Here is a 13,699-nt window from a genome sequence, read left to right on the forward strand (position 1 = left end):
TCTCAGGGCCGTATCTATGGGGCCTGTGGGCAATAGTTAGCTACAGAGATGGCGGTTAACTGAATTAAATTTCATAATAGCGTCAAACAACTATATTTTTACTGATAATTCTTGATCTGTTGCAGGATATCACCCCCGCCAAATTCCTCTTCGGATAAACTACCAACACAGGTTTTGAGAGCAAGTTAGCAATAAAATAGTTTTCGTTGTCAAAAATTGTACTTACCATTAAAACAAATCGGCAAAATAAAAAGCAGAACGTCCCTGAATTAGGTCAAAAAGGTCATAAGAACAATGGTTGCAAGATGTGGGTGGTTTATGGGGTTAGAATAGAGTAGAGGGGGAGGAAGGCTGTAGCTGTTTTAGCCATAACTAGTTTAGCAGTGTAATGAAAAAATAGTTGTAAGTTTATGAGGACCTTGAACTTGGTTATAAGTTCTATTAATTCTATTTGTGCAAAGACGTGTTTTAGGGCGCCAGTGACATTTGGGATTTTTCATCTTTGGTATCACCTATGGTAATTTAACCCCTCTAACCCGGTATATCGCACAGATTTCAATCTTCTGGGGTATGCAAGTACCCCTACAACGACCCTCTGGACCCACTCCTGATAACAGTAATCATACTTGTAACCGGAATAGAGGCTCTTTATCTTTTGAAATGCCGAGCTAAGACAATGAACTTTTTATTGTATCAAAATGAATATAAAAAAATAAAAAAAACAAAAAAAAAAAAAAAAATCAGAAATAGAAGATAATTTCAGAATTTCATTAGGTGTAGAGTCCAGGCTGAAAGAACTGGAAGGAAATTGGAAAGCCTTCTTCTTGGACATTTAAATGTAATAAACCTCCATCGTTGATGCCTTAAAAATAAAAATCAGTGTTTAGCAATAAAGACACCATCTTAATTAACCTAAAAAACGGATAACACTTTGAATCAAAGAAGGGGTTTCTAATCTTTTTTGGCCACGCCCAGCAAAGGATTTTTTAGAGCCTTACCGCAAAAACTTAGCACAAGTAGCCCAAGTAGGTCGTCAGAATCCGATCCATTAGCTCTAAATACAAAGGGTTATAGTTATTTTTAAAACAATTAAATACTTGTGTACACAATAAGTTTTTATTAATCAACGGATTAACATCAGACGGATTAGATAGATACAACTGCAACTTTAAATATGGTAGAGGAACGCTCAAGTGAAGGGAAATGTTTTTGAAGAACCAATTATACACACTTCGAATTTGTAATCTGTATTTTTTTAAATTTTTATTTATTTTATTTTATTAAATTTTTATTTAATAAAATAATAAATTTATATTAAATTTTTATTTAATAAAATAATAAATTTATATTAAATTTTTATTTAATAAAATAATAAATTTATATTAAATTTTTATTTTATTAAATTTTTATTGTAGTCTGTATTTTATTAAATATTTCACTTTGAAAAGAAATATTACTGGAAAACAGTGGAACAAATTATCATAATATATTTCACAAACGTAACGACTCACGTAATTAAGAGCTAAAAACGCACACATAGTTAAGACCGTCAGACGTTCCAAGGTTACACATTCGAAATTTAATCGAAGTTCTTATGCAAGCCAAACCACAGTCCCTTGCCCTAGCAATCGATTAAATGCTCTACAATAAAAAATGAATAGCATTTACAATTGAAAATTTTTGTACTTACTTTACAGGAAATTATATACGGACAGAGAAAGAAAATCTCTGCTGTGTGCAATTCAATGCAAAGGTGAAATATTCTTTTCTACAAAAAGATTTTAACATATTAAATCAAATCACTTTCGATTTAACTGTAGTCGACTCTCCATAACTCGATAAATCCTCGATATCTCGAATTATTTTCAATCCCCTTGGAAAAACCTGTATAAGTCGAAAAAAAACTATAGATAATTCGAAATAATTTTTTCGCTTATATTTTACTCTGTAAGTCAAAGTGACCCGAAAATTACTCCTATAACTAGAAATTCAGTAGATAAGTCGTTATTTAATTTTTACTTTAGTTCCACAAGCCAAAGTTTATCTCTGTATCTCGAAGATTGTCAACGGACATCTGTTGGTCAAAATCCCGGTATGCAGGATGCAATATGTCAACTTTGATATGTATTAATTTTCTTTAACATATTTTTGTATCAAATTCTGTTTATGTTCAGGTGTCTATTTCCTAGCAAACTAAACTTAGTATTGACATTTGACAAAATAAAGTCTTGAAATGCCAAGTCGAACTATACATAACTCGAAGAAAAATCGCGGTACCGTGAATTTCGAGTTAGCGAGAGTCGACTATACTAGGTTTTGACGATTTCCAAATTTAGCAACATGATTTTCGTTTCAAGAAAAAAAGGAAGGGGGGGGGGTAATTTTTGGCCAGATACTGCAGATTCCAAAATTGGAGTCCTCACAGACTTCGAGTGTTTAGATTTCGTTGTTTTCTTTCTTGGGCCAAATAGAATGTAAAATCAATAAACAAATCTTAAAGAAAAATGAGTTTTTTTCCATCACCCATACTTCCAACAAAATAAGTCACCCCAAGAAAATTCAAAAGCTATTGGTTACCCCTGCATGATTGCCAGCACAGAACATTTCTCAAATTGAAAAACACTACTAACGCGTTTTGGAGAATTTTTTCCAATTTAACTAATAATACATCTAATCCTTTGTGCAACGACACAATTTCACAGATATGCTGCAAAAAATAAGCCAAAATACAAAGCACTTGTAAAAAATAGATCGGTTTATTCAAAAAAGTACTATGTTTGAAAAACAAGTACTATGTTTTTCTCGAGCAAACAAATAGAAAACACAATAGTAATTAATAGCAAAACCAATTATTGAACCATAATTACAAGAAACGCAAAGAAAACTGAAAAAACAACTTTTTATTAACCCAAATCAGTTCCGCAATTAAATCCGTGCGTCAAAAATCGAAATAATGTTAAAAATGTAATTACACTGGGGTATTAAGCAATGTGTTAAACTTATAATATAATAATAGAAGGTAATGAGAAGAAAACGGGTAGTAATATGAAGTTTTTAGTTGGTTTTTGTAAGATTTTTGTTACTACTATGCTGCTGTAAGTAAATATATATAAAGTATAAATATATAATAATGTAAAGTAAAAATATATGATAATATGAAGGATAAGATGATAAACTAATAATATGCATATTATTATATATCATTATATTATATATAACATGTTATATATAACAAATCGTTATATTATATAACATATTATATATAACAAATCGTTATAAATGTTATATTATATATAACAAATCGTCGTAGTAAAAAGCTCAGGTAACATAGCAAAACGCCAAGCCAATTTTACGAGAATTCAAATCAGTTATGTCTTGCAATAGCCAGGTAGTTCGCGGTTCTCATAGTTTTGGAGAACGCTTTTATCCAGTTTATGCAATAGACGATCAAATGATATACGAAAAAAATTGGAATTTCAGAGTTTCCCTAATTTTTTCTTTCAGATAGGAGTTTAAAACTCCTTTTCTCTGGCCGAAAATATTGAGCTCACAATATATACAAAACTTTACTATAGTAAGCGGGTAAATATTTAGTCATCTGTCCTTGTATTTAAAAATACCTATAAAAAAAAATGTCTTAATAGGAGATAGTTATTGATGATTCGTTAACAAATTTCAAGACAAGTTCGGCCTAAGTCATATGACATCGCGATTTCACACAACAGCACTGTTTGGCCGTTTGTCAATTGTATTTTTCATAACTTCTTTCGATTTTTTACTTTGAAGTGGAAAAGGTTTAAACACTTGCTCAAAAAAGATTTCCCGCTGTGTTTACATCCACGATAAATTATGTTATTGTTTTATAAGGCCAATATAAATTGAAATACCTCAAAAGAGGATAAAAATTAGAAGAAGATAATAGAAATAGAGGAAAATAAAAATAGAAATAAGATAAACATTTTCTAGGAAAACTTCAGAGACTTTTGCTTTCTCAGAAAATTTGATTTCACAATTTCAGGTGCCAACATTGCTTGGGCTTGAAATTTATAACTAGACTTCTTTGAATTATATTTCAAAGGTTTGAACACTTACTTAAACAAACTTTTCCCGCTGTGACAACATCCCCGCTAAGAAAATGAGCAAACTTCTTTAAATCTACTCGAGTGCTAAACTTCTTAACGACATCCTGGTCAGCATCTGATCGAGTGCCTGAAACGAATGGTTTCACTAAAACGATGATACTATTATACAAAATATACATTCCAACATTGGACATTTGATAAAACAGTGGGATTACTCAAGAATGAGATTATACATCTCCTCCATGTCCAAACTTTAGAGCACCTTGGGATTCTTCAGGTTCCCTTTTGGCGTCTCACTGTTTCACCTGATACATAAGGAGTGCAATAGATTCATAATTTACAAAACAATTTCCTCTCTATTTTTATTGGAAGAGCCATTGAGGTTTTTGACTCAAAATCTGGAGATAGTTCAAACTTATTTAGACCCTCTCTTCGGAAACTCGCATTTAGCTGAATTGGCTTTAGCTCAAGCAAGAGATATGGCAGATTTTCGTCTACAATACAACACAGTCAGCATATACCTACAACTGCTACAACTAACAAGTCACTGCAGCACCAACACGTCTGAGGCCAACACAGCTACACACGCTTCTCCACCATCCCAATCTATTCAAAACCTCCTTCTTTATACCCTCTCGAGAAAATCCCATTTCCTTTAAATCTTTCCATACGACATCTTCCCACCCCATTCGGAAACGACCCACTTTTTGTTTAGAACAAGAAGGCTAGCCGACAAGGACAGTCTTTAGAAATCTGTTATCCTTCATCCGCAGAATGTGTTCAAAGCCATCTCATTCTTTCTCTCATTATCCCCCTAGAAAGCAGGATTGAACCACATTTTTCATACAACTTACTATTTGAGATATGGTCAGTCAGTCGGGCACCCAAAACAATCCATACTAAATTTCTTTGGAAAACATCTAGCATTGCCTCCACCCTTAGGAGCGTCCAGGCTTCAGGACCACACTTGACCAATGTAGGTTCCAATACTCTAATCTTGGCTCACCGACATCATCTCCCTATTCTTCCAAACTTTTTCTTTACTACAACAAAAGTCTTTACAAACAGTACTACATAGGTAACTGTAGTTGTTCACTTGATCGATCTTCTCGTTATCCAACATCACCTCTTTACCTTCACTTAATGCTGGTATAAGCGACAGAGTCTTCTTGACAATAATTTTCAGACCTATCCTTGCGCCCTAAACTCGGCCAAAACCTCTAAAAATTACTCATTTTGCTAACACTTTCGTCTAGGATGCTTAAATCCTCAGCTTAGTCTAAGCCTAGGAGTTTGACTTCCACATTTGGTTCCGTGTTCATCCATTGCCTTTGCTGTACTCCTTAGAACGAAGTCCATCGAAATAACTCAATATGAATGAGGATAGAGCGCATCCCCTTCAAATCCTTATTTAATACGAAACCAGCATCTAACCTCATTTCCCTCCTTAACCACAGCAATGTTATTTCCGTACATAGCACTAAACCCTTTATTGTGTTTATCTGGTATACCATACAAGGATAATGACCTTGGTTAAATCTCTTTTATCGACTGAATCAAACACTTGCTCATAATCTATAAGACTAAAGACTAAAAGCATTTGACGGCTCAGGCACTTCTTAATCATTAATCTAAGAGCGAAAATTCAGTAAAAAAATCCTCTAACTTTCCAAAAACCATACCGTTCTTCTCTTCAATCTTCATCTACTGTATTCCTAAGTCTATTAAGTAACACCCGACTATCTAATTTGCTTACTAAATAAACAAGCCTCTAAAATTACCACACTCACTCTTATCGCATTGCTTATGGAGGGGTTTAAGAGTTTTCTTAAGCTCGCCAGGTACTTCCCCCTTTTCAAAAACATGTTCATAATCTTCAGTAGCTTATCTAGGGGAAGTATAATCTAGGTAAATAGTTGACATATATATAAAATCTGTAGTCCTGGGAGGTCAATGGCTGTGACAAGACCTTTTAATCCTGATAAATTAGCTGTAATAATTTAAATACCGATTAGGGAAATTTTTGGAAAGCTAGTGTGTAAAGCCCAACCCCTAGAACTAAATAGGTTCTATCGAATATTTTGCAAGACACGTATACAAATTTAAATGGACTGAAAAAGTTAAAGCTCCGAAGGAAGAAAAAAAGTAGATTGAGATAAGATATTCAGTTAGTGGACAAATTACATTAAATACAAATTAATTAAAGTATTTACAGTCGGTTTCGTAGACAAAACATCATTCTATGGGTTTTACTTCTCAAGGTGAGAAAAGTTTCATAATAGATTTTTGAGTTTCCCCTCTAAGAAGATCAATACGAACTGAAGTTTCGCAATCATATCTGTAGTTGGAATAAAGCTTCTTATCTAACTGCAAACTAACTATTTAACTACTAAACTTGTTGCTGATGGCATTAACGTTCTTATTATATCACTCTTATTTTTAAACATTCTTTTTCTATAGCTTTGAAGTGTTAAGAACGTGATTCTTCTGATTGGACATTATTTAAAATGTCCAGATAACATAGACAGTTTTTTGTCAACACTGGGCCGTAAAGTGAAGAGAAACTACATGTAACTATGTGCAGGAGGGAGAGTTCTGAATTTGACCCACCCCAAACATAAACAACTTAAAGAAAACAACAACTTGTTGCTTATGTGATGGCTAAAACACAAATGTTACTTAATCGAAAATTTACTACATTATGTTGCTAAAATTTGTCTTGTCAAGTTAAGCATTACAAATAGCTAACAAATAACATATAACCGCAAATTTCTCAGTCAAAAATTTCTATATCTTGTACTTATTGGAGCAGTATTCTTATATCTAAAGTTTTTCTATCCACTTTTTTCTATGGTATTTGATTATGATATGTGGGAGGTTGAGGGCTGTGACAACACTCTTTAATCCCAACAAATCAGTTGTGGTAATTGATATGAGGATTATGGAATTTTTCAGAAAACTACTGTGTAAAGCCCATCCCCTAAAATTAAATGTGTTCTATCGATTGGTCCAACCCATTTCCTTCAATGATATTTGGTTTTCAGGATATTTAAAAGTTTAAAATTTTCTTTTTTATCATCAATAGTTCATGGGAGGTTGAGGCCTAAGGTAACACGTTTTAATCCCAATGAAATAGTTGTAGCGATTGAAAAGGCGATACGGGACATTTCTGGAAAGCTACTGTGTGAAGTCCATCCTCTAAAATGAAATGGATTCAATCGATCGGACCAACCCATTTTATTTCATTTGGTTTCCAGAATTTTTAGAAGTTAATATATTTTCTTATTTCTGATCTACAGATCGTGGATGGTTGAGGACTATGACTCAAATAGACAGGGTCCCAGGTAGAACTCTGCTGTTCTATTAAGAGATTTTAGTGCATAGGTCAGTTGATATGGTTCTAGGCGTTTACCCCCCCCCCCCCCCGCGGAAAATACCCCCGAAAAAAACCCCACTGGAAAATAAAGCTTTCTAAATTTGAGAATTTTATTTGAGTTTGTTTTTTTTTTGTTTCCGTAGGGGAAGGAATTTTGGTACTTGCGTATTATGCGCCACTCACTCAAGTTTACGCTGTGTAAAATTCGAGAACACGCCAGTTTTTTCGTTAATTTCTTCGTTACTTTAGAAATAAATGTGGGCTATAGATTTGCATATCAGGGGTGGGGGGGACAAGTATAGCGGGTCTGCATGTAAAATGTGTTTGATACAATTATTCTGCATATTAGATAGATAGATAGAAAAGTGTATTCTAAGCCAAATATACGGCCATGAACACAGTAAAATAACATAAATGAAAGGCAAAAATAACATAAACTTTGATCCGCAGTCATAATAAAACACTTTAATGAAACACTATATTCATCTAATAATAGTACTTAATGCTTGCAAAAAGGGTCATTGACAAAAAAAACTTAGATACCTCGCTATTATTATGTAAATTTTTAGTGGCCAGACCTAGAAGGAATTGCTTTATGTCTTTCAACTCTTCAAATACTTTACCCCCCCTCCCCCTGATGGGCAAATATATTGCACCAATTATATAGTTACCATATATACTGTAACTTGTCTTTGTGTTGTCTCGCGCTAAGCTGAAAAAAACTAACGAAGGAATCGGTCTGTGCTCGATTTTTACACAACGTAAACTTGACTGAGTTGCCCGTAATACACAAGTACCAAAACTCCTTTTCCCTACGGAAAAAAAACTCAAATAAAATTCTCAAATTTGGAAAGCCTTATTTTCCATGGGGGGGGGGAGGTATTTTCCACGGGATGTATTTTCCAAAGGGGGTGTTTTCCGGGGGGGGGGGGTAAACGCCGGCCACCGGTAGAAATAGGAATATATGGTATCCTAGCCTAGGTACATTTGGTGTAGGGATAGAAACAGTTTAGTTTTGTACTGAAATTTAAAAGAATATTTGAATAATATCTAGTTTTTCATTCAATTTGCATTAGCTTTTGTGATTCGTACATCTACATCTATCCAGTCAGTTTTGCCATTTTTCAACTCATATTTGGTTAGACTGCCCCTTTTTATCCGTTCTTAAATTCTTTTCAATATTTAAGAGCAAAATTAATTCTCTCTCAAAACAATTGGTATTAAACAGATTAAAGCTAGGAGTAAAAAAAACCTCAAATATAGAAATAAACCTCAAAATTAACTCTAAAATAATCATGGACTGGAAAAAAGGACTTAAGCATAGGATGATTGCTTAAGCTTAGTCCTTAAGAACTTCACAGGAAAAGTTAAGTAAGATTTTCGCATAGCGTTTCTTTTGTGTTTTAACATTAGATCAAACTCACTCCATTTCTTTACCGACAATCCGGTAAGTCGTGAAGTGACTGTAACCATCGAAGATTCACACTTGAATTCAACATCTCCATTTCTATTGACAATAACTTCCACCACCGGATCTAGGTTCTTCAAGCGATCGATAATATTCTTAACAGTTCTAATGCTTGGAAGAACAACTGTAGCCTAAAAATAACATAGTTAGCTAATAATAATAGGTAATAGGTAATATAATAATATAATATAATAGGTAATATAATAGGTAATAATAATAGGTAATAATAAGTAATATAATATAATAGGTAATAATAATAGGTAATAATAAGTAATATAATATAATAGGTAATATAATAGGTAATAATAATAGGTAATAATTATTCTAGATAGCTCCTTAGCCTCCCATCATCTGGACTAAACATGCAATATGGTTGCGGTGGGATGACAGATCCCTTTACTACTACTACTACTACTACTACTACTAACAACTCACCACAGCACCAAGCCGCCTGAGGCCAACCCAGCTACGCATGTTCCTGCTCCATCCCAATCTATTCAAAGTCTCCCTTTTTACGCCCGCCCATGAAGTTCCCATTCCCTTTAAATCTTTCTTTATGACGTCCTCCCACCCCAGACGAGGACGACTTGCTTTCCGTTTATTCCGTTTATTCTGCAATTAGATCCCTCTAATTGCAGAAATCATTTAACTAAGGAGTCGGATTAATTTCGGATATTTCTCTTTTTTTAAGAAACATCAATTGTATTTTTTTCTGTACTTTTTTCTTTTTGGTTACCCTAGCTTGTTATTGGGTCGGGAGTAAAAGCTCGACTTTGAGGATACAATTATATTTTTGAGCAGTTCTTCAGTACTATATACGTTCTGCAAACCAACCGATGCCCAAATGTTTAAAAAAGAAACCCATTATTTTTTAACGAACACACGAAAAATGGTATTTTTTTAAACCGAAGAAAAGGGAGAAATTTAGTTTTTTTTCAAATGAAAATGCCAAAATATTTTCAGAACTTATAGGGGAAGAGGATTTTTTCAATCAAAATATACCAAAAGGTATTTTTCAAAATCTAGGGCGGGGGGGGGCAATTTTCTTATGAAAACACTAAAAAGGATATTTTTCTCCGTGGTCTTCATTTGTATACTCTGCCCCCTCCCCTCCTCCCCCAGGGTGGTCTTGCCATAAATGTACATTACAGTTCCATAACAGTTACTACTTGCCATAACAGTTCTACAAAATGCGGAATTTCAAGTTATTTAGTTAAAAAAAAATACCACTTTTCAAAGTTTTCAGCGCGGTCGTGGCTATCAATGGTGTTGTTTATTCACAGAAACGCAGATCCTGAACTCAGGTATAATCTTTAAGTATTTTCTTTTGCCAAATATTCGTAACCATATGAATTTGTTACTTTTTCCCATATTAAAATTTGCAAGAAAACAGAGGATTCAAAACAGTCAACTCTTATGATAGAAGAGCATCACCAAGTATGGAAAACCGTGTTGTGGCCAAGATGGGTCAAAGACTGCACAAAGCCTCCATTCACACAGGAGATACCAGGAACTTCTTGCTGTCCGGTTCTAAGTTTGTTTAAGTGCTTCATGTAGACTTAAGAAAATACGTTGGTCCCCATCCTGCACTGGTTTGGGACCCACTACTTTCCCTGAGACCATAAATAATTCTGATTATTTAAATAATATGAACACTGCAACTTGGAATGTCAAAACGATAAAAAAAACAATTATCGCATTGACTGACGAATTCAAACGTTTTGAAATGGAATTATTGGAAATTTCATAAGCCCACGTCCCAGGGGTAGAAAGAACAAAATTACGTGATGTAGAATCTAATCACTCAGGCATGAAGGATGGGGTGCATAGGCAGGGAGTAGGGATTATGATGAATAAGGAAGCTGCTAGATATTGCTTAGGCTGAGAAGGTAAAAATAATAGAAAGGTAGTTACTCATTTTACGCATAAGAAGTACAAGATATCAAACATAGCGGTATATGTTCCTGTTGAATCGACTGATAGTAGTGACTTAAATGAATTTTACTTACAGCTACAGAAACAAATAGACAGGATCCCAGGTAGACATATGGTATTATTATTAGGGCATTTTAATGCTTTGGTTGGTAGAAATAGGGATAGATGGTATCCTATCCTAGATGAATTTGGCATATGAAAAGAAAATATTGACATTTACTGACTGCTTAAATTTTGAAGGCATGATAATCAAAGTTCTAACCAAAACGCTGTTTTGTCATAGTATGGCCCATAAGTCAACATTGGACCCGCATGATGATAAGACGGCCAATCTTAGTTTATACGTTAGGTCAAACAGAAGACAGGCAGGATTAATACAAAATACCAGAGTATATAGGAGCACTGTTATTGATGTTAAAGTAAAGACACCTATCTCAGAGTGTCTAGGGTTAATTGAAAGCTGAAATTAGGAAAGGTAACCACCTTCCGGAAAGTTATGATGTCGGTACACTCAGCAATGAGAATTTGAGAGAAAATTTTCCAGGGATAGTTGAATATTAAACTAAAGAGTCTATAATTGGACAGTGGAGAAGATAGACGGAATTTTAGAAAAGAGTCTGTGAAGTGCCGGATGGTGTTTTGGGAAAGAAAGTTAGAAACACAGTCAGGAATATTAGAGATAATATTATAAGTCACAATTGAAAGAAGTTAGGAAAAATAGGAAGATAAGTCCGCGAACCAAAATTATAATATTGAAAAGCAACAGTGATTACAGTAGTCAAGTATGGTGCTGAAGTGTGGGCGCTTCCAAAGACGGAGGAGGATTTATTAAATGTTTACCCGAGGGATTGTCTACTGATGTTTTGGGTACCAGTCCCACTGACCGTATTTCAAACAGTAAGCTGTACGAAAAATGTGATTTCATCCAGCTGTCTATGGGTATGACAAAAGAAAGGTTGAGATGGCTAGATCCTGTTCTGCGGATGAAAGATGGCATATTGCCAAATATTGTCCCCTCCTGTCAACCATCTAGGGCCAAACGAAAAGCAGTTCATCGCCAAAATGGAGAGGGAGGAGGCCGTAAAAAAGAATTTAAGAGAAATTCGAACTTCTTGTTAGGGTGTAAACAAGAAGGCTTCAAATAGATTGGGATGGAAGAGAAGCGTGCTTAGCTGTGTTGACCTTAGGCGGCTTAGTGCTGAAGGAGTTGGTAGTAGCAGTACTATTAGTGTCATAAAAAGGTAAATATTTTCCCACCATTGACGATATCAAGGTCGCAGCAATATCGCTATTTCTTCTACGAAAGACTTAATGTACAAGAATATTATCTTAAGTTCCATCAATATGATATATTTTTTCACGATATTATTTTATGTATTGTGTCCTAGCCTGTCATAAAAAGGGCATATACTTTGCTGCGTTTACTGATCACAAGGTTGCAGCAATACCCTTTTAATTTCTACAAAAGATTTAGTGTAGAAAGCTATTCTTTAAATTATGTTAGCTTTATAAGTTGAGACCAAAAAAGGAGAGATGCTGCCATTTTACCTCAGTTATTTTAGTTGAATCAGTAAAGTAGGCCATACCCATGTTATGCAAATAGTTTAATGCTACTTTTTGATCAATTACTTAAAATAAGGAACATCAATAGTCTCTAAGAATTTGAGGACTGAAAATAAATACAGCAGCATCAACGCATAGACCAGAAATATTGATAAAAATATGGTTTGATTAGAGTTCTTTTTTCATATTGACATAATCTTTATTACAAAACTTCGCACTACCATGTCCAAAAACTGTTTATCACCCTTCAGAAAAATATGCATCATTTTTAATTATGTCACTTCTTAATGATGTAACGGTTCTGATGAAAGTAAAGAAAGGAGAAATCTAAGAAAAAAAGTATTACCAGAAGTACAGAAATATACGAAAATGAAAGTAAAGGGTGTGAATAACAGTATAGAAAAGAGAGATGCAAGATTATTTTTTTTTTACAGAAAACAAAGACATGTAAAGCGATGAAAGTAAAGAAAAGTGAAAAGTAAGAAAACAAATTTTACTTTACATCAAATTCTTCACGATGAGGGTCTTTATAATCCGACCATAGTCGTCTAGGGATAACAGTAACAGGGATGTCATGAACTACGTGGCGGCTATAAGATGACGCAGATGGCTGCAAAACAGATAAGACATCAATCATTAATTGAATATATTTTACCAGAAATGGACTTTCAGAGATCAACTTTGGAATTCCAGAATATATTGTGACTTGAAATTCAGCTGTCAGAAAAAGAAACAAAATAACTGATGCGAAATATTCTTAAACTTTAAGAAACAGAGCAATTTTTAAATGATTCTAACACAAAGAAACACAATCACTGGAAATCACTGACTAACCACCAAACGAATTCACTGAATGTTAAGAAACAGGGGGATTATTAACGCAAAGAGGTACTGTTGCAAACTACATTCAAATTTTAGGAAACATGAAGATTCTTAACATAAGAAACAAAATCACTAAGACAAACTAAACATAACTTTTAAAAAGGATATGTTTCTTAAGTAATCAATGGAAAAATAACTGATACAAAAACGACAATAGTTTTCCAAAAAAAAGAAAGATCAGATTTCAAAGATATTAAAAGCAACTTCTAAAGGAATAACGGTAAGACAAATCGAAGCATATTTTAAGGGGACACCCCACCTTAAAGAATCACACTATATTCTCTATTATAAAAAATTTTAGTTTGTGTGACTAAACTATTTACAATAGATTGGGTGGTGTTGCCATAACTTGTAGATCGTGAATAAAAAATCCAAATAAATGACTGAACAAGG

At 33.9% G+C, this 13,699-nt stretch overlaps 1 protein-coding gene across 1 annotated transcript in view; it reads right to left on the minus strand.

The window, feature by feature from the left end:
• Nucleotides 1-764: 764 nt before the first annotated feature.
• Hus1-like (Hus1-like checkpoint clamp component) overlaps nucleotides 765-13,699 on the minus strand; it is a 23,923-nt gene continuing 10,988 nt past the window's right edge. The window contains exons 2-5 of the mRNA XM_089094929.1: nucleotides 12,927-13,034; nucleotides 8,883-9,057; nucleotides 4,093-4,209; nucleotides 765-862 (exon numbers count right to left, since the gene is read on the minus strand). Coding sequence (XP_088951055.1) covers nucleotides 771-862; nucleotides 4,093-4,209; nucleotides 8,883-9,057; nucleotides 12,927-13,034 — 492 coding nt within the window. The 3' untranslated portion in view covers nucleotides 765-770. The remainder of the gene's footprint in view (nucleotides 863-4,092; nucleotides 4,210-8,882; nucleotides 9,058-12,926; nucleotides 13,035-13,699) is intronic.

Source organism: Artemia sp. Qi Xiang Cuo, chromosome 9 (genome assembly GCF_049724085.1).
Source record: "Artemia sp. Qi Xiang Cuo chromosome 9, ASM4972408v1, whole genome shotgun sequence".
Lineage (NCBI taxonomy): Eukaryota > Metazoa > Arthropoda > Branchiopoda > Anostraca > Artemiidae > Artemia > Artemia sp. Qi Xiang Cuo.